General features: G+C 41.0%; 6 protein-coding genes across 10 annotated transcripts in view; 5 read left to right on the top strand and 1 right to left on the bottom strand.

Annotated features, from left to right (window-relative positions):
* LOC123519711 overlaps nt 1–19,641 on the bottom strand; it is a 21,431-nt gene extending 1,790 nt beyond the window's left edge. The window contains exons 1-11 of the mRNA XM_045281213.1: nt 19,533–19,641; nt 19,126–19,173; nt 18,828–19,004; nt 18,328–18,575; nt 16,454–16,505; nt 14,810–14,854; nt 14,336–14,484; nt 7,866–7,919; nt 7,458–7,590; nt 618–766; nt 1–10 (exon numbers count right to left, since the gene is read on the bottom strand). The exon at nt 1–10 is cut by the window's left edge and continues 54 nt beyond it. Coding sequence (XP_045137148.1) covers nt 1–10; nt 618–766; nt 7,458–7,590; nt 7,866–7,919; nt 14,336–14,484; nt 14,810–14,854; nt 16,454–16,505; nt 18,328–18,575; nt 18,828–19,004; nt 19,126–19,173; nt 19,533–19,587 — 1,120 coding nt within the window. The 5' untranslated portion in view covers nt 19,588–19,641. The remainder of the gene's footprint in view (nt 11–617; nt 767–7,457; nt 7,591–7,865; nt 7,920–14,335; nt 14,485–14,809; nt 14,855–16,453; nt 16,506–18,327; nt 18,576–18,827; nt 19,005–19,125; nt 19,174–19,532) is intronic.
* Nucleotides 1–19,713, top strand: part of LOC123520305 (ankyrin repeat and KH domain-containing protein mask-like) — a 228,090-nt gene that overhangs the window by 10,053 nt on the left and 198,324 nt on the right. The window lies entirely within an intron of this gene.
* Nucleotides 483–2,999, top strand: LOC123520308 (C-type lectin domain family 17, member A-like). Of its 2 annotated transcripts, none has more exons than XM_045282509.1 (4): nt 483–684; nt 849–899; nt 2,031–2,207; nt 2,365–2,999. In XM_045282509.1, the coding sequence occupies exons 1-4, from the start codon at nt 654–656 to the stop codon at nt 2,607–2,609; spliced, it is 504 nt and encodes a 167-aa protein (XP_045138444.1). In that variant the 5' UTR covers nt 483–653; the 3' UTR covers nt 2,610–2,999. The 2 variants fall into 2 exon arrangements, with proteins under 2 accessions (XP_045138444.1, XP_045138445.1); XM_045282510.1 differs by having other exon boundaries at nt 493–684; nt 849–890.
* LOC123520309 (perlucin-like protein) lies at nt 6,308–8,423 on the top strand. Its single transcript, XM_045282511.1, has 4 exons — nt 6,308–6,626; nt 6,803–6,847; nt 7,433–7,609; nt 7,811–8,423. Exons 1-4 carry the CDS (start codon nt 6,596–6,598, stop codon nt 8,053–8,055), a joined length of 498 nt encoding a protein of 165 aa, XP_045138446.1. The 5' UTR covers nt 6,308–6,595; the 3' UTR covers nt 8,056–8,423.
* Nucleotides 11,323–12,800, top strand: LOC123520310 (C-type lectin domain family 7 member A-like). Its single transcript, XM_045282512.1, has 4 exons — nt 11,323–11,491; nt 11,656–11,697; nt 12,035–12,211; nt 12,346–12,800. Exons 1-4 carry the CDS (start codon nt 11,461–11,463, stop codon nt 12,588–12,590), a joined length of 495 nt encoding a protein of 164 aa, XP_045138447.1. The 5' UTR covers nt 11,323–11,460; the 3' UTR covers nt 12,591–12,800.
* On the top strand, nt 13,976–16,259 carry LOC123520306 (hepatic lectin-like). The gene is given in 5 exon segments (XM_045282507.1): nt 13,976–14,402; nt 14,567–14,611; nt 15,388–15,564; nt 15,764–15,801; nt 15,804–16,259. Coding segments are annotated over 5 exon segments (663 nt in total). The 5' UTR covers nt 13,976–14,224; the 3' UTR covers nt 16,029–16,259.

Below are 19,713 nucleotides of genomic sequence, written 5' to 3'. Positions count from 1 at the left end.
CGTGACAGCACTGGTGTGTGGTGCTTGTGTGTTGCTAGTTTTGTAGCTGACGCTGTGTTAGTGGTGGTGGTCAGAGCAGGAGGGACACAGGAATAACGTTCTCCGTAACCACAAACACCATTATATACCTATGGACACTCCACTGTTCGACTTTTTCTTTTTGAAAACTATTCCTGTTTCGGTTTTTACACCTCAGTGTGTCACGCACAACAAACTGTTTCTCACGGTGCGCGGAAATACGGCCATGTTCCACTTATGAAAAAGTTATGGTCTCGAAGCAAGTACACACACACACACACACACACACACACACACACACACACACACGTATCTGTTTGCTTCGAGACAGTGTCTTTCACAAATTGAACCAGATATCATTTGTAATTATCATGAGAAATAGTTTGTTGTGATTGACACACTGAGGTGATAAAACTGATTACTGAAACAGTTTTTTGAAGACAAGAGGTCAAAGTGTGAAATGTCCATAGTATATAATGGTGTATGTGGTTACGGAGAACCTTTTTCTTGTGTCCTTTCTGTATTGAACACCATCACCGTCAGCGCCGCCACTACAACTGCGGGGGCAACAAAAGAAGCACCAGACAAGCACCACACACCAGTGCTGTCACGCGGCACAGCAGAACACCAGCACAATGACTGGCTTCAGGCTGCTGTCTTTCCTGGGTGAGTCCCATCTTAACATTTGCTGGAAGGTCAGCCTCCTTGACAGACGTGCACAACTTTTCCCCGAGAGTAAGAGTAAGCCCTGCACGCAAAGAATAGCACTGTTTTGCCTCGGCCACGTCCCAGCACGGCTCTTTCGCTCTAACGCCCCTCTGTTTCCGCAGGAACCCTGGCCGTGGTGGCGGCGACGGATATCAAGCCAGCAAGTAAATATAGTATGTGTGTGTGTGTGTGTGTGTGTGTATTTACCTAGTTGTATTTACCTAGTTGTAGTTTTACAGGGCCTAGGCTTTATGCTCGTGTGACCCCGTCTCCATATCTACACTTATCCAGTTTTCTTGAAAACTATGTACACTCGTTGCTGACACCACTTCTTCACTCAAACTGTTCTACGTATCAACACATCTTTGTGGGAAACTATATTTTTAACATCTCTCAGACATCTTTCCTTTCTCAGCTTTTTACTAAGCGATCTTGTTCTTCGAATGTCATATTCTTCTCTCAGGATCAGTTTCTCATTATCCACTTGCTCCATTCCGTTGATCAATTTATAAATTTGTATCAGATCCCCTCTCTCCCTTCTCTGTTCCAGGGTTGGTAGATCCATAGCCTTTAGTCCCTACTCATATGTCATCCCTTCAAATTCTGGAACCATTCTTGTACCCATATTTTGTAGTCTCTCCAACTTCCTTATGTGTTTCTTTTGGGTCTTATTATAGTACTTATAAATTTCTTCATCATTTCTTTGTCCATGTAGTGAAATGCTACTCCAATATTTCTTAACAAATTATATGTCTCTCTGAAAATGTTATCAATATGGCTTACCGGTTGATTATTTTCTTCCATCGTCACTCCCAAATCCTTTTCCTTTTTTTACTTTCTCCAGTTCTACTCCATCTCCCATCATATAGATTCCCACGGCCCGTCTTTCACTCTTTCCCATTTCCATGACATGGCTCTTGTATACATTGAATTCCATTTCCCATGTTTTACTCCATTCCCAGATCTTATTTAGGTCTTCCTGCAGTATTTCACAATCCTATTTTTGCTCTATAACTCTGCACAGTTTCGTATCATCCGCAAACATATTTATGTAGCTGTTCACTCCTTCTGGCATGTCGTTTATATATATGAGGAAAAGTATTGGTGCTAATACTAACCCTTCCGGCACTCCGCTTTCTACTGTGTGTGTGTGTGTGTGTGTGTGTGTGTGTGTGTGTGTGTGTGTGTGTGTGTGTTGGTGATTCTCGAATGGTTTAGTAGCAAGTCATGAAACCATTTCCTTGTGAGGGAAGGGTGGGCAGCGGAGCACTAGCGGTACTCTAATAATGGTGGTGGTGCTTCAGATACCAAGTGCCACAGTCCCTTCACGGAGATTAGTGGTCGCTGCGTGCATATTGATGTCTCCAAAACCGGCACGTGGCAAAATATGCGGAAGTTTTGTCAGCAACTTGGCGGTGACCTGGTCAATCTTTCTGATCTGCAATTCTACGGTGACATCCTTTTGTACATTGAAAGCTTACGTAAGTTTCACCGATGTGATGAGGTCATTGTCAGCTTATGTGACCTCTTATTTTGTTGATATGCATCATGAAGGACACTTGACCAAACAACTCGAAAAAAAAAAAAAGATTTTTGCCATGAAAACAAAATGCAGGGCTTTCATTTTATACCACGCAGATTTGCCACACGCTCATTTGTGGATCGGTGCCACGGACGAAGCGACGGAGGACGTCTGGATGTGGACAGATGGGACGCCAGTCAGGATGGGCACTCCTTTTTGGGCTAACTTTGGCGATAATAATAGCCAAATGCCTGATGGAGGAGATAGTCAAAACTGTGCCATGCTCGATGTAAACATGCATTATTATTTCAATGATTTTTCTTGTTCAAAATTAGATATAAGTCCACTTTGTGAGAAGTAATACCAGAAAATGTAACTTTCATATATATATGAATAACATTTCTTATCACAAACATGCTATGCAAAGTTCAAAGGGAGGTATGTAATGCACAGAGTTGTCCGAATGTTATCAGTGTATTGATGTGTAATGTGCAAACCAGTTTACTTTGGATTCTACTTTTGTTCAATAAGGTGTAATACTTTGTATTAAAGGCATCGTAAGGAATAAGATTTCCATTTACTTTTTGACTCGGGCACAGACTTCATTTGGATATCAGAAGTGTTCTCGTTGACCTTTGTTCAAGACAATCACATCCTTAATTCACTACAAGGAAGTTTTTTGTCATACATAATTTGTTATTGAGATGATATTGTATATGATTTTCTACAAATAATACACATTGTGATTGTGCTCTATAGTTGCATCACCAACTTCTAATAGCTAGCCAGTAGCTGGACAAATGACTCATGGATTGAAACAGGAATAGATGAATGAGCGAAAAAAATATAAATAACTAAACAAATGGATTTCTGTGTGTGTGTGTGTGTGTGTGTGTGTGTGTGTGTGTGTGTGTGTATATATATATATATATATATATATATATATATATATATATATATATATATATATATATATATATATATATATATATATATATATATATATTCGTGTGTGTGTGTGTGTGTGTGTGTGTGTGTGTGTGTGTGTGTGTGTGTGTGTGTGTGTGTGTGCGCGTGTTTACACGATATAAGTGTGCATGTGTACTCTGTATGATTGTATATGATAAAAACATCTATCGATGCCTCACAGTGTTTCCATAAGATATAGTATACTACAATAGGTACGTACTGTAGTCTTGCGATAGCATGTTTTTGTGTGCAATTCGCCCCGGGAAGGATTCTAAGAAGTCCACGCTTGTTTAGCACTCTGTGTTGTGATGTTGCTGTAATTCTTTGGCTCAGCTTATGCTTGTGTTTTAGTGACGTGCATCATGTTATGAATGGTAAGTTTCTGAAAAATTAAATAGTCAGATTTTTTAAAGAAGGAAGTAGCTAAGAAGAATGCAACGCGTGTGAAATTAGAATGACACTAACTTTAATAAGTCAGATGGTCGAAGATTCTGACACCTGAAGAGTGGCGGAACGAGGGCAAGTAGGTCGTTGTGCGCATAGACGCAGTAGTGTGATTGAAAATGATGATAGAGAAAGTAAGAGAGGACAGAGTAGAGATTACTGATTGAGACCCGTGTATTTCAGCGAGGAAATAGATGTAGTCTAATTGAGGAGAGGTGATGTTCCACATACTGAAAAACTAGACCCATGGCTGCAATTTTTGCCGAAGCTAATGTAGAAAAGTTGCGGCGCGATTAAAACATTCGGTCAATAACTTATAACAGTCCGACTTGGGAACATTTCTGGTCCCCTCCGTAGCTAGGGACTCTGACGATAAATGTTTTTGTTTGATTGTTGAATAGAAAAGGTACTCAGGTGTGTAAGGTGTATGTTGTACGGAGTGAGGAGAGGATTATCATCAAGGCTGTGACTTATGGCTGTTCTCTTGAGTTTTGAGACACAGAATGAGTCAGAGGCTAATTCTCAGCATCTGCCTGTCTGTGCGTGTAAGTCTTCTGAGTAATTACAGTTTCGGCAAGTGTCTACTGTCTGTTCTTTTTTGCTTTTCACATCTCATTGCTGAAGTTTGTATAGGAGTTATTGAAATACAATAGGAGAAATGGTGCTTTTCACTTCAGCACATGGAATCTCTTACAAGCACATAAAAAGTAAAAGTAAGAACAGGTGATGAATTTCCCTCATAAATCTATATAAACAAATATTTCGACAAATGTCTCTATAAGATTATATGACTTTCTTTTTTCTTTCATGTGGAATTATGTAATTAGTTTTAAACAGTGTTAGTCACTTAAATAGTAATGCAAGAGTTCATGAAGTTTTGTTGTTCTCCTTGTAGGCATTTGATTGTTGTCAGCTCCATAGTTAGTGCAGAAAGGGATACCCAGAACGGCCGATTCATCCGTCCACACCCAGATGCCTCCAGTGGCACCAGTGCAGAAACGCTGCGTAGGTAAATCTTAGAATGAATGGAGTGATAGCGTTGGTAATTGTTGTCTTGCCATAAATGTTTTTCTTGTACAGTTATTGTATCATATACTTTTTTTTCATTTATAGTTATTAAGATATGAACGATTTTTATGGACAATATGTAAAGGAGAAAACAAATGTACTGAACGACACCATCGGATCATTGTAAATCAGAATGACCGACCAGGTCACCACAAATGGCTTTCCAGATCTGAAGTAGAGCATAAAGCCGTCATTAGTGTCGCCCTGCGCGAGCACGCACACACACACACACACACACACACACACACACACACACACACACACACACACACACACACACACACACACACACACACACACACACACACACACACACACACACACACACACACACACACACACACACACACACACACACACACACACACACACACACACACACACACACACACACACACCTGAGTTCAACGCTGTCACCAACACTACGAGAAGAGTTCCTGAGAAAACAGGTGCGTTAGTGTTTATCTATATTAGGACACATTATTTAGAAACAGTTCGGAAACAGTTGGAAAACATTATGAAAACGTTTTGGGAACCTTTTTGAAATAATATGAAAACAGTTTGGAAGCATTTTGAAGAGTTTTGTAAGAATTTGCGAGTCTTTAGGACTTCGGTAATCCTATAGAATCAGCTTGGCAACAGTTAGGAGATAATTTTTTTTAAAAGATTCTGGAAACGTTTTGATTTTTTTTTCTTCTGAAAATAACTTCGAAGCAGCATGCAAAGTCTTTGCAAACTAAAGAATTTGGAATCATTGTTTCTAAACAATGTTTTCTTGTGTGGACAGACCTTTAGGGCAAAACATCCGCGGTTCTCAGTGGTCGAGGCAAAACAGTGCTGTTCTTTGCGTGCAGGGCTTACTCTTACTCTCGAGGAAAAACTGTGCACGTCTGTCAGTATGGCTGACCTTCGATCAACGCTTAAGATGGGACTCATCCAGGAAAGACAACAGCCCGAAGCCAGTCATTGTAGCTGTGCCGCGTGACAGTTACTTTTGTCTTTATAATGTTATGTTGTAAGAGTGTTTGTTAACGCACGATATAACGTAAGATTCACAACTGAGTGGTTTCTTTTTTTATTTTTCTGCCAAAAATTCACATCAATTTACGGCTGGTCATTTTTCAAGATATTTACTAACTACAGTTTTGACTAGAGAGAAAAAAATGACTTTGGATATCAGCTTCTTGAATGCACCTGACTTTGAAGACTGTGTCATCCTATAACGAAGCCAAGAATAAAGGAATTCCTTCAGTCTCGTGCGTCTAAACTTTCTTCTGCAATGTAAGATTCCGCACATAAAACTATATATATATATATATATATATATATATATATATATATATATATATATATATATATATATATATATATATATATATATATATATATATATATATATATATATATATATATATATATATATATATATATATATATATATATATATATATATGTGTGTGTGTGTGTGTGTGTGTGTGTGTGTGTGTGTGTGTGTGTGTGTGTGTGTGTGTGTGTGTGTGTGTGTGTGTGTGTGTGTGTGTGTGTGTGTGTGTGTGTGTGTACTTGCTTCGAGACCATAACTTTTCATAAGTGGAACATGGCCGTATTTCCGCGCACCGTGAGAAACAGTTTGTTGTGCGTGACACACTGAGGTGTAAAAACCGAAACAGGAATAGTTTTCAAAAAGAAAAAGTCGAACAGTGGAGTGTCCATAGGTATATAATGGTGTTTGTGGTTACGGAGAACGTTATTCCTGTGTCCCTCCTGCTCTGATCACCACCACTAACACAGCGTCAGCTACAAAACTAGCAACACACAAGCACCACACACCAGTGCTGTCACGCGGCACAGCAGAACACCAGCACAATGACTGGCTTCAGGCTGCTGTCTTTCCTGGGTGAGTCCCATCTTAGGCGTTGATCGAAGGTCAGCCTCCTGACAGACGTGCACAATTTTTCCCCGAGAGTAAGAGTAAGAGAGTAAGAGTAAGCCCTGCACGCAAAGAACAACACTGTTTTGCCTCGACCAAGGCGCACCGCGGCTCTTCGCCCTAACGCGCCTCTGTTTCCGCAGGAACCCTGGCCGTGGTGGCGGCGACGGACGTCAAGCCAGGAACTCGTGAGTGTGTGTGTGTGTGTGTGTGTGTGTGTGTGTGTGTGTGTGTGTGTGTGTGTGTGTGTGTGTGTGTGTGTGTGTGTGTGTGTGTGTGTGTGTGTGCGCGCGTATGTCTGTGTGTGTAATTCACCTCGGTCGTCTGCTGGTCACACAGCCAGTCTTCCCCATTACGGAGCGAGATCAGAGCTCATAGACCGGTCTTTGGGTAGGACTGAGACCACATCACACACTCCACTCACCAGGAAAGCGAGGCCGCAATCCCTTGAGTTACATCCTGTACCTATTTACTGCTAGGTGAACAGGGGCCACACATTAAGAGGCTTGCCCATTTGTCTCGCCGCTTCCCGGGACTCGAACCCGGGTCCTCTCGATTGTGAGTCGAGCGTGCTAACCACTACACTACGCGGTGTGTTTGTGTGTGTGTGTGTGTGATTCACCTCGGTCGTCTGCTGGTCACCCAGCCAGTCTTCCCCATTACGGAGCGAGCTCAGAGCTCATAGACCGATCTTCGGTGTGTGTGTGTGTGTGTGTGTGTGTGTGTGTGTGTTTTCAGGGCAGTACTAATGACGCCTTGGCGGTGCACTTCAGAAGTGGAGTGCGAGGGCGCCTTCACAGAGGTAGGAGGCCGCTGTGTGCACGTTGAACTCAGCAACAGCGGCTCGTGGCACGATTCGCGAAATTTCTGTCACGGTCTGGGTGGTGAACTGGTCAATCTTGCAGACGTGCAGTTCTACAGTGATCTCATCCTGTACCTTGAAAGCATACGTAAGTTGTAATGGCTGAATGCGTCATTGCATACTCCACTATTACGTCAGAAATGGTTGACGATATGAAAACATTATATGGCTTCACGTCACAATAACTCTGATGAATGGGAAAAAAAAACATGTGAGTCAATGATTGCGTTATGAAAATGGCTTATGACACATTATTAATTTTGAATATTACTATTTCATTCTGTCGTAGATATGGGAAAAATGCACTTTTGGATCGGTGCCACGGACATAGCAAATGAAGGCACTTGGGTGTGGACGGATGGGTCTGCCACCAGGATGGGCACCCCGTTTTGGGCCAACTATGGAGTAAACAATGACCAGATGCCAACTGGGGGAACAGATCAGAATTGTGCCATCCTTGATACAAATCTGCATTACTATTTTAATGACGCTGCGTGTGAAAAGACATATATCTTCCCTATATGCGAGAAGTAGGAAAGCAAAGTAACATTGTCTTGCAGCGTCGCACAGGCGCCGTAAATCATTCCCTCCTAATTTCAATAAAGTAGTTGTTTGTGTATCTAACTGATGCATTGTTTTTATTTTCACTATCTATTCATTTTATATTGTTCGTTATTTATGCATCCTTATTGTTTAGTTTTTAAAGGCATTCTGTAGGTAGCAAGTAAACGGAACATGTAGCTTTCCATGCCCTAGGTAAGCCAAGCACAACAACGACATGTAAGAAACTCATCAAGCTTGTCAAATATCCTGGAATCTTGTATCAGTTTTTTAAATGTTGTGTACTTGATAACAAACATTTCTCTAATATGAAATACTGCACTTGTTAGCACATTGGTAGTAGGACATATATATATATATATATATATATATATATATATATATATATATATATATATATATATATATATATATATATATATATATATATATATATATATATATATATATATATATATATATATATATATATATATATATATATATATATATATATATATATATATATATATATGTGTGTGTGTGTGTGTGTGTGTGTGTGTGTGTATATTTATGAATCAGGAAAAAAACCAGAATATGATTTATTTATATTACATAAATACTGTAGTAATAAATGTTTTAAAGTATTCCAAGTGTTTTATTAACTTTTATTTATGAACTGTTATCGTACACGAACCATTTCACACGCACAGTTTTCAAACTATCACCAATTTTTATGCCGTTACCATGACAATGACTTTTCCCATACATGAAAAACTAATCATGAAGAGAGCAGCTGCACTGCAAGCTAATGACACCATATCAACAAGACTCACTGAAGCTCTCAATGTACAAAGTGACGTCACTGTATGATTGTATATTACAAAGACTGACCGGGTCACCCGAAAGGACATGACAAAACTTTACTTTATCGTTTCATGGTGTTCAGTTCAAGATGCACACAGTGACCTCCCACTCCACCTGTGATGTACAGCACTAGGCGTCATTAGTTTGCATCCACTATTCATTCTACATCATCAACATTAACAACAACAACAACAATAACAACTGCTGCTGCTACTACTATACTACTACTACTACTACTACTACTACTACTACTACTTATATTATTTATATTTCTTCTTTCATCCTCATCTCCTCATCTCCTTCTTTTCTTCCTCCTCCTCCTCCTCCTCCTCCTCCTCCTCCTCATCCTCTTCCTCTTCCTCTTCTTCTTCCTCCTCCTCCTCCTCCTCCTCCTCCTCCTCCTCCTCCTCCTCCTCCTCCTCCTCCTCCTCCTCCTCCTCCTCCTCCTCCTCCTCCTCCTCAACATCATCATCATCATCATCATCATTATCTTCTTCTTCTTCTTCTTCTTCTTCTTCTTCTTCTTCTTCTTCTTCTTCTTCTTCTTCTTCTTCTTCTTCTTCTTCTTCTTCTTCTTCTTCTTCTTCTTCTTCTTCTTCTTCTTCTTCTTTTTTCTTCTTCTTCTTCTTCTTCTTCTTCTTCTTCTTCTTCTTCTTTTCTTCTCCTTATACAACCTTCAAAGACGTTGTTAGCAACTAAGAGGGTCTCAGAGCAGTCCTAGCAGACACAGGCTACAACGCTGAGTTACGCAGGAGCAGCATAGAAGAATCATAGGATAAATTTACTTACATTTTGGACAATGCCGTTAGGCCCTCTGTTCTAATGGCCAACAACAAGAACAAACCCAAATTGTGCAATAACAACGTTGACTTGCGACTGACGCAGAAAAATCGTGTGTACCGTAAATACATAAATAAGTAAATAAATAAATAAATAAATAAAACCTATGAAATTGAGTATGACAAAGCAAAGAAGGTCATTAAACAAATTAAGAAAATCCTGGAGATATATGCTGGAGGCGTCACTATACCCAAACCCAAAGGAATTTTATTGTGACATGAAGAATAAAAAATGACATCACATAAGCCCGATCCGCTTCAGTAAATGTTGTCTTACCACCGAAGAGATCCCCAATGCTGTACTAAATGATTACTTTGATCCGAAATGCTGCACTAAATGATTACTTTGATCCGAAATGCTGCACTGAATGATTACTTTGATCCGAAATGCTGCACTAAATGATTACTTTGATGACTTTGGGTTTTTGCCGCAGAAACAACTCACAAAGGGCATGAACTGGCCTCCACGCTTCCTAACATAACTCTTTTAAATGACTGTGACTCCCGGAAAGACGAAATAATTCAGATAATTGGCAAAATGAAGAGTAATAAAACTGGGACCAGATTGTACAGCACCACGTGTATTGAAAGAAACTACTATGCATTTCACGGAGAGTGAGTCATTGTTTTTCGCGAATATCTTTCAAACTAATGAATTGATCGGAATGGTACTTTGACACTGTGTACTAGACACCTTCCGCTAATTTTTGGTCATACTAAGCAATGCCAAATGATGTTAGTTAAAGCGTTAACTCTTGAGATATACGGTGTTGCCGAGCCTCGCCAACCTCTCCATACGAACGTCTACAATCCCCCATCCCAATCCTCCCTACGTTCCTCTCTCTCCCGCTCGTTCCCCCCTCTCCTCCTCCCACTCTCCCGCTATCTTCCCCCCTCCACGTTCGATTGTGTACGTTAGTTCTGGCGACTCATGTGACTTCGGCTTTAAACGTCAAGAGTAAACGCTTTTACTAACACCATTTGACAATGGTTAGTATGACCAAAAATTAGCGGAAGGTGTCTTGTACACAGTGTCAAAGTACCATTCCGATCAATTCATTAGTTTGAAAGATATTCGCGAAAAACAGTGACTCACTTTCACTGAAATGCGTAGTAGTCGGCAAATTTGCATACCTCTGTCAGTGCTCTTCACTAAATCACAAGTCACCAATCTCTAGTAAGGTTCCAAGAGACCGGAAGTTAGCCCTACACTTAAAAGCGATGTAACACTCTCAAGGAACTATGAATCCATTAGCCTCACAGCCATAGTATGTAGATTAGTGGAGACAGTAATACACAACACACACACACACACACACACACACACACACACACACACACACACACACACACACACACACACACACACACACACACACACTCACCTGAGAGAATATCTTTCAAAAGTGGAACGTGATATAATTTCCGCTCACCATGAGAAATAGTTTGTTGTGAGTGACACACTGAGGTGATAAAATTGATTACAGAAACAGTTTTTTGAAGACAAGAGGTCAAAGTGTGAAATGTCCATAGTATATAATGGGGTATGTGGTTACGGAGAATGTTATTCCTGTGTCCATCCTGTTCTGACAACCACCAACGCCAACACCAACGCCACCACCACTAAAGCAGCACCGATAAAAGAGGCACCAGATACCAGTACAGTCACGCGGCACAGCAGAACACCAGCACAATGACTGGCTTCAGGCTGCTGTCTTTAGTGGGTGAGTCCCATCTTAGGCGTTGATGGAAGGTCAGTTTTCTTGACAAACCTGCACAACTTTTCCCCGAGAGTAAGAGTAAGCCCTGCACGCAAAGAATAGCACTGTTTTGCCTCGGCCACGCCGCACCACGGCTCTTTTGCCCTAACGCGCCTCTGTTTCCGCAGGAATCCTGGCCGTGGTGGCGGCGACGAACATCAAGCCAGCAAGTAAATATAGTGTGTGTGTGTGTGTGTGTGTGTGTGTGTGTGTGTGTGTGTGTGTTTGGTGCTTTGTCTAGGTTGCCTTGTGTGATTATCAGCTTAGTATGTATGTTGAGTAATTCTGATGAATGTAAGACTAATAGAAACTGACAGTGTGTGTATGTGTGTATGGGAAGTAGAAAGATTTGCACATGCACACTTGGTTTCGACAATTTATACACCATTGATTGTGTATTAGTGATTCTCAAGTTGTTCAGTAGCAAGTCATCAAATCATTTCCTTGTGAGGGAAGGGTGGGCAGCGGAGCACTAGCGGTACTCTAATAATGGTGGTGGTGCTTCAGATACCAAGTGCCACAGTCCCTTCACGGAGATTAGTGGTCGCTGCGTGCATATTGATGTCTCCAAAACCGGCACGTGGCAAAATATGCGGAAGTTTTGTCAGCAACTTGGCGGTGACCTGGTCAATCTTTCTGATCTGCAATTCTACGGTGACATCCTTTTGTACATTGAAAGCTTACGTAAGTTTCACCGATGTGATGAGGTCATTGTCAGCTTATGTGACCTCTTATTTTGTTGATATGCATCATGAAGGACACTTGACCAAACCACTCGAAAAAAGAAAATGCAGGGCTTTCTTTTTATACCACCGCAGATTTGCCACACGCTAGTTTTTGGATCGGTGCTACGGACGAAGCGACGGAGGACGTCTGGATGTGGACAGATGGGACGCCAGTCAGGATGGGCACTCCTTTTTGGGCTAACTATGGCGATAATAATTATCAAATGCCTACTGGAGGAGAGAAACAGAACTGTGTTATGCTTGATGTAAACTTTCATTACTATTTCAATGATTTTATTTGTTCAAACACAGATGTAAGTCCGATTTGTGAGAAGTAACGAGGAAATATAATGAAGAATATTTAGATCACAGTCAACATATTGTGTGATGTTCAAAGGGAAGTATATAATGCACAGACCTGTATGAATGTTATCAGTGTATTGATGTGTAATGTGCTAACCAGCTTACTTTGGATTCTACTTTTGTTCAATAAGGTGTAATACTTTGTATTAAAGGCATCGTAAGGAATAAAATGGATAAGATTTCCATTTACTTCTTGACTCGGGCACAGACTTCATTTGGATATCAGAAGTGTTCTCGTTGACCTTTGTTCAAGACAATCACATCCTTAATACACTACAAGGAAGTTTTCGTGTCCTACAAAATTTGTATTTGATATTATATTGTGTATGATTACTATAGAATATACGTTGCCATTTTGGTTTTTAGTTCCAGCACTGACTTCAAGCAGCTGGCTAAAGCTATTTAACGGGCTGATAAATTAAGAGATAACTAGATAAATACGTAAGGAAATAAACAAAAGGAATATATATATATATATATATATATATATATATATATATATATATATATATATATATATATATATATATATATCCTTCTATTTCTTTAGATCTACAGCATACGAATAGAGACTGACATCCCCATGAAGAGGCAAAAGGCAGTAGGGCAGATCAGAATTATGTTCTGAAGCGAGTACTTTCTGTATCATCTATTCATTAAATATACGTCCAACGCTGCCAGGTGTAACTCCACTTCTCATGACCTTCCTGTAGAAGATAGGATGGGAGGAGACCTACCCAGGAGAGGCAGTAGCTCAAAGCCAGTCATTGTGCTGATCTTCCGTTGTGCTGCATGTCAATATTTTTTTGTTTTTTGTTACTTTTGTTACCGGAATCTTTCGTTGCAAAAGAAAGTGTAGAGAAGCAGGATAATGTAAGATTCCGTACAGACGATCCTTTTTGGTAAGTATTCACTTGAAGTTACGGCTCACCATAGTTCATGAAATTTTAGAAACTATAAGCTTTAGCTTAAGAGTGACAAAGACTCTGAATCGGCTACTTGAATACATTTCACGGCTTAAAGATGGGGTTGGGTTTTCATAGATGGAACAAAGAATAAATAGATACTGCCCGTACTGTACTGGTGTTAACACCTTCCTTGCTTAATTCCTTCAATTCTAGGACGCGTTTTAATATGAATTTGGGTTACGATTTAGACGGGGTTTTTTTGACATTAGGAATGTTACATGGAGGTCAGAAGATTACTGACCAAAATATTCACTATTGTTTTTCCCACATAAGTTTCTGGAACTATAAAATCACCAAATAGGAAACAGAATGAATATGAAAACGCGTCACGGTACTGAAGTGGTTAAAGTTCCCTACAGAGAAGAAGCCTCCACACACACACACACACACACACACACACACACACACACACACACACACACACACACACACACACACACACACACACACACACACACACACACACACACACGTATCTGTTTGCTTCGAGACAGTGTCTTTCACAACTTGAACCAGATATCATTTGTACTTATGAGAAATAGTGTTGTGAGTGACACACTGAGGTGATAAAACTGATTACTGAAAAAGTTTTTTGAAGACAAGAGGTCAAAGTGTGAAATGTCCATAGTATAAAATGATGTATGTGGTTACGGAGAACGTTATTCCTGTGTTCATCCTGTTCTGACCACCACCAACACCAACGCCAACCCCACCACCACTACAGCAGCACCGACGAAAGAGGCACCAGATACCAGTGCTGTCACGCGGCACAGCAGAACACCAGCACAATGACTGGCTTCAGGCTGCTGTCTTTCCTGGGTTAGTCCCATCTTAACATTTGCTGGAAGGTCAGCCTTCTTGACAGACGTGCACAACTTTTCCCCGAGAGTAAGAATAAGTCCTGCACGCAAAGAACAACACTGTTTTGCCTCGACCAAGGCGCAACGCGGCTTTTTCGCCCTGACGCGCCTCTGTTTCCGCAGGAACCCTGGCCGTGGTAGCGGCGACCCACGTCAAGCCAGGAACTCGTGAGTGTGTGTGTGTGTGTGTGTGTGTGTGTGTGTGTGTGTGTGTGTGTGTGTGTGTGTGTGTATATATATATATATATATATATATATATATATATATATATATATATATATATATATATATATATATATATATATATATATACACACACACACACACACACACACACACACACACACACACACACACACACTCACGAGTTCCTGGCTTGACGTGGGTCGCCGCTACCACGGCCAGGGTTCCTGCGGAAACGGAGGCGCGTCAGGGCGAAAAAGCCGCGTTGCGCCTTGGTCGAGGCAAAACAGTGTTGTTCTTTGCGTGCAGGACTTATTCTTACTCTCGGGGAAAAGTTGTGCACGTCTGTCAAGAAGGCTGACCTTCCAGCAAATGTTAAGATGGGACTCACCCAGGAAAGACAGCAGCCTGAAGCCAGTCATTGTGCTGGTGTTCTGCTGTGCCGCGTGACAGCACTGGTATCTGGTGCCTCTTTCGTCGGTGCTGCTGTAGTGGTGGTGGGGTTGGCGTTGGTGTTGGTGGTGGTCAGAACAGGGTGAACACAGGAATAACGTTCTCCGTATATATATATATATATATATATATATATATATATATATATATATATATATATATATATATATATATATATATATATATATATGTGTGTGTGTGTGTGTGTGTGTGTGTGTGTGTGTGTGTGTGTGTGTGTGTGTGTGTGTGTGTGTGTGTGTGTGTGTGTTCAGGGCAGCACTAATGATGACTCGGCGCTGCACTTCAGAGGTGGAGTGCGGGAACATCTTTACGGAGATGGGAGGTCGCTGTGTGCGCATTGAACTCATCACCATCGGCACATGGATTGGTTTACAAAATTTCTGCGAGTTGATTGGAGGTAACCTGGTCAATCTTTCAGACGTGCAGTTCTACAGTGATCTGGTCATGTACCTTGAAAACTTAAGTAAGCTGCAATGATCCAATGTTCAATACCTGTCAGCTTTACATTCCCTCTGGTTGGCTGGTGTCAGGAAAGGTCCATGACATGATAACGAAGTGCAGGTCACCATACCAATGAAAAACAAACATAAACAATGCTTGTACAAAATTAGGTGTTGACAGGATTTATTTTATCCCGGTTTTTCTCTTTCGCTTTCTCGCAGATGTGAAAAAGAGCTTTTGGATCGGTGCCAGAGACGTCTCAATGTAGTTGAGGGCTTGTGGATGTGGATGGATGGGTCTGCCACCAGGATGGGCACCCCGTTTTGGGCCAACTATGGAGAAAACAATGACCAAACGCCGGATGGGGGAACAGCTCAAAACTGCGCCTTCCTTGATGCAGAGATGCATTATTATTTCAATGACGCATCCTGTGAGGATTCCTTCTTTCATGCTATATGCGAAAAACAAAAAACCGAGTTCCCGTAAATAATTTCTTCATAATTTTTATAAGCAGTTCTTTGCATTTATTGTTTTTAATCTTTATTATTGGTTTATTGTATATTTTTCGTTATTTATGTTGTTTATTGTTTAGATTTTAAAGACATTCTCTAAGTAAAAGGTAAACGGAACATAACAGCTTTCCATGCCCTAAGTAAGCCAATCACAACAATGACATGTAAGAAACTCATCAATCTTGTCAAATATACTGGAATCTTGCACTAGTTTTTCAAATATTGTGTACCTCATAACAAACATGTTTTCTGATATGAAATACTCACTGCACTTGTTAGCACATTGGTAGTAAGACAGAGAGAAAGGTGCTCCTCAATACACGTGCTGTGCTACTGCAGTGTTGTCAAGCAGAGGTCAGCAGTGAATAATCGTAGCATAGAAGTTAATTAAGGACGCACCAGCGTAGATGAAGTGGTTCGTGTGGTCCTTCCTGGCCGTGGGGTTTATTGACTGTGTACGGTGTCAGTTACGGTTATAGTACTTAACAGCGTTGTGTGTTATGAACAGGGTGGAAAGTGTTCATGAGTTTTCGGTGCGCTGGCTCGTCTTCCCTGGAGTGACACAAGGATTCTCGCTCCGGGAGTATCATCCATATTTTTTTTCCGACGCCATCCTGCTGCTATTAGATTATATGCATTATTTTTAAGAGTCTGTGTTATAAAAGAGGTAATAATGCTTGATTATTATCCAACATTGGAACATCATGGTGTATTTGGAAAGTCTTGCCCTTTGCTATTAACAGTCGGTAATGAAGTAGGTACATAAAAATCAGTTTATTAAAAGTAAAGAAACAGACTTCTCTCAGGCAAACTGGCTTTGTTGGGATTCTAAACGCTCACTTCTATCATCAATGGCAACTGACATCCAGGTAAAACTCAAAGGTGATGTAATGAAGACTGCTCGACGCGAGAGATTGAGAGGTGATTGAGAGAGAGAGAGAGAGAGAGAGAGAGAGAGAGAGAGAGAGAGAGAGAGAGAGAGAGAGAGAGAGAGAGAGAGAGAGAGAGAGAGAGAGAGAGAGAGAGAGAGAGAGAGAGAGAGAGAGAGAGAGAGAGAGAGAGAGAGAGAGAGAGAGAGAGAGAGAGAGCAATGACTTCATGGCACCACCAAGACCTAATGAAGCTCTTAATGTACAAAAGGATGTCACTGTATATTAGGAAGATTGACCGTGTCACCCCAAGAGCCTGAAAAAAACTTTCCCCTAGTGTGTCATGGTGCTGAGTTCAAGATGCACTCAGCGACCTCCCACTCCATCTATGAAGTGCACCACCAAGGCGTCATTCGTTTGTGACCTGGAGACAGTTTGCAAACTTTATTTACTAACAATGTTTTCTTGTGTGGGCAGACCTTTAGGAGAAAATAGCCGCGGTTCTCAGTGGTCGAGGCAAAACAGTGCTGTTCTTTGCGTGCAGAGCTTAAGGCCCTATCACACTGGCCTATGATACGCGGAACCAGGAACATCCGCTCCAGATAGCTGGAACTTGCCCGGGTTTAGCGGAACCAAGTTGGGATGGCTTCATATCCATCCCGGTTCTCCGTATGCTATCCCAATGGAAAAGTAAACATGATATATGTAATAAAAACCTTTTATTTGAACTAAAAAGAACGTGACTAAATTTTTCATATCGGAATATTAAATAATATTTCATCAATTTAGAAAGGTAAAATATAAATATATCATGTCGATAGTTTGGGCCCATGGCAACCACCCCTGACTCTAAAGTTGCCGTCACGCACGTCTCGGTTCTTCTCAAGTTTCTTTTACTTGCTTTTCTTCAACAAGAGGAAGTGCAAATGCAGTTCCAGGATAAAGCAAAGGTTGAGATATAAGCAGCATGGTTTTGTTCTGGTTTATTTTGATTAGGCTTTGTCTTGTTTGCCTAGCATAACAAGAACACGGGCAGCTTGTGTGTGATAGTGTTCCTGGTTTCGTACCAAGAACCATGGCCCGCGTTCCGCGTATCATAGGCCAGTGTGATAGCCCCTTTACTCTTACTCTCGGGGAAAAGTTGTGCACATCTGTCAAGAAGGCTGACCTTCGATCAACGCCTAAGATGGAACTCACCCAGGAAAGACAGCAGCCCGAGTCCAGTCATTGTGCTGGTGTTTTGCTGTGCCGCGTGACAGCAGTGGTGTGTGGTGCTCTTCTGGTACTACTTTGGTCGCTGCCTTGGTAGTGGTGGTTGTGGTAGTGGTATTATATTTCTGCAATTTTTCCTTTCAGTTGTTGACACATTAAATGTCACGATTATATACAATGTAAATGTTTTCAGTATATCTTTTCACAGATTGCACATTTTGTGGAACTCTCGCATTCGTAATCATTGAAGTAGTAGTGCAAATTCACATCGAGTAGAGCACAGTTTTGTCCTTTTCCTCCTGCAGGCATCTGTATATTGTCGGCTCCATAATTGGCCCAGAAGGGCGTGCCCATCTTGACAGGCGTCCTGTCTGTCCACATCCAGTGGCCTTCCTGCTCCAGATCAGACGCGCCGATCCAAAAGTGGACTTTGGGCAGATCTAAAAACAAACAATCGTATTATGTATGATTCATGTTATTACAATGAACATATATATATATATATATATATATATATATATATATATATATATATATATATATATATATATATATATATTCTTTATTATACCGAGAATGTTTTAGAGGAAAGTTTATAAACTCAGTGACGGCCAAAGCTATTCTGACAGTATTACGAGACTATGAGTCAAAAAGTCACACACAGATTCCAAATGATCGTGTCGTTTACTCACCCAAGACTCGTATGTATGTAAGAATGTCTTCGTAAAACTGTACATCTTCGAGGTTGATCAAGTCTCCCCCAAGCATCTGGCAGAACCGCCTCATTTCCAACCAGGTGCCGGATACGCTGTGGTCGAGGTGCACGCAGCGGCCCCCCACCTCTGTGAAGGGGCTGTGGCACTCAACCTCTGCGAAGCAAACAGACTTGTGTCGTTGTGTTGACCTGTCACCCGCCATCAATATGCTTCAAAATACATACGCATGTACACGAAAGCACACATCTCCGCACCTCTGCACGGTCTGACTCACCAATTGAAGAGGCTCCACTCGTCGCCGCTACCAGGACCACGCTTCCTGCTGAGACAAAGAGCTGCGTTATGAAGAGACCATAATGGCGTAGGTGGCTGTTTGTTACCTGCGAGTGTAGCACGTGATCTGAACCATGCATGGAACAGAGACTAAGTTCCTGATTTGAGCACAAACAGTTAATGCATTGGTGTATCTGCCGTTCTGAAGATATAAACTTATTTGTTTATATATATATATATATATATATATATATATATATATATATATATATATATATATATATATATATATATATATATATATATATATATATATATATATATATATATATATATTCAGTATCATTTTCACTGAATAAGTCTCAGACTCGGCATTACTTCAGAGCGCGCCAAGTGCATGAGACTCACCCATCAACATCAGGAACACGCCGTGGGCCGCGGCGCCTCTCTCACATGGTGACATTGTGTTGTGCTATCTGGTGATGGAGCAAGTGTGGCAAGTGTGATAAGCTTTCCCTTATATATATAGAGGTCGCTTTCTTCACCTTTGTACCTTGTGTTATGTATTAGTACGGCGTCACTGTCACCG

The sequence above is a fragment of the Portunus trituberculatus genome, chromosome 46, assembly GCF_017591435.1.
Source record: "Portunus trituberculatus isolate SZX2019 chromosome 46, ASM1759143v1, whole genome shotgun sequence".
Taxonomy (NCBI): domain Eukaryota; kingdom Metazoa; phylum Arthropoda; class Malacostraca; order Decapoda; family Portunidae; genus Portunus; species Portunus trituberculatus.
This window is presented reverse-complemented; position numbering and strand designations above follow the sequence as displayed.

Bases quoted from the DNA above. Each gene is read 5' to 3' on its own strand.
- LOC123520309 (XM_045282511.1), top strand. From the start codon at position 6,596: ATGACTGGCTTCAGGCTGCTGTCTTTCCTGG. The intron at 6,848-7,432 runs GTGAGTGTGTGT...GGTGCACTTCAG, and splicing joins GGACGTCAAGCCAGGAACTC to AAGTGGAGTGCGAGGGCGCC. The intron at 7,610-7,810 runs GTAAGTTGTAAT...ATTCTGTCGTAG, and splicing joins CCTGTACCTTGAAAGCATAC to ATATGGGAAAAATGCACTTT.
- LOC123520308 (XM_045282509.1), top strand. From the start codon at position 654: ATGACTGGCTTCAGGCTGCTGTCTTTCCTGG. The intron at 685-848 runs GTGAGTCCCATC...CTGTTTCCGCAG, and splicing joins CAGGCTGCTGTCTTTCCTGG to GAACCCTGGCCGTGGTGGCG. The intron at 900-2,030 runs GTATGTGTGTGT...GTGGTGCTTCAG, and splicing joins CAAGCCAGCAAGTAAATATA to ATACCAAGTGCCACAGTCCC.
- LOC123520310 (XM_045282512.1), top strand. From the start codon at position 11,461: ATGACTGGCTTCAGGCTGCTGTCTTTAGTGG. The intron at 11,492-11,655 runs GTGAGTCCCATC...CTGTTTCCGCAG, and splicing joins CAGGCTGCTGTCTTTAGTGG to GAATCCTGGCCGTGGTGGCG. The intron at 12,212-12,345 runs GTAAGTTTCACC...ATACCACCGCAG, and splicing joins TTTGTACATTGAAAGCTTAC to ATTTGCCACACGCTAGTTTT.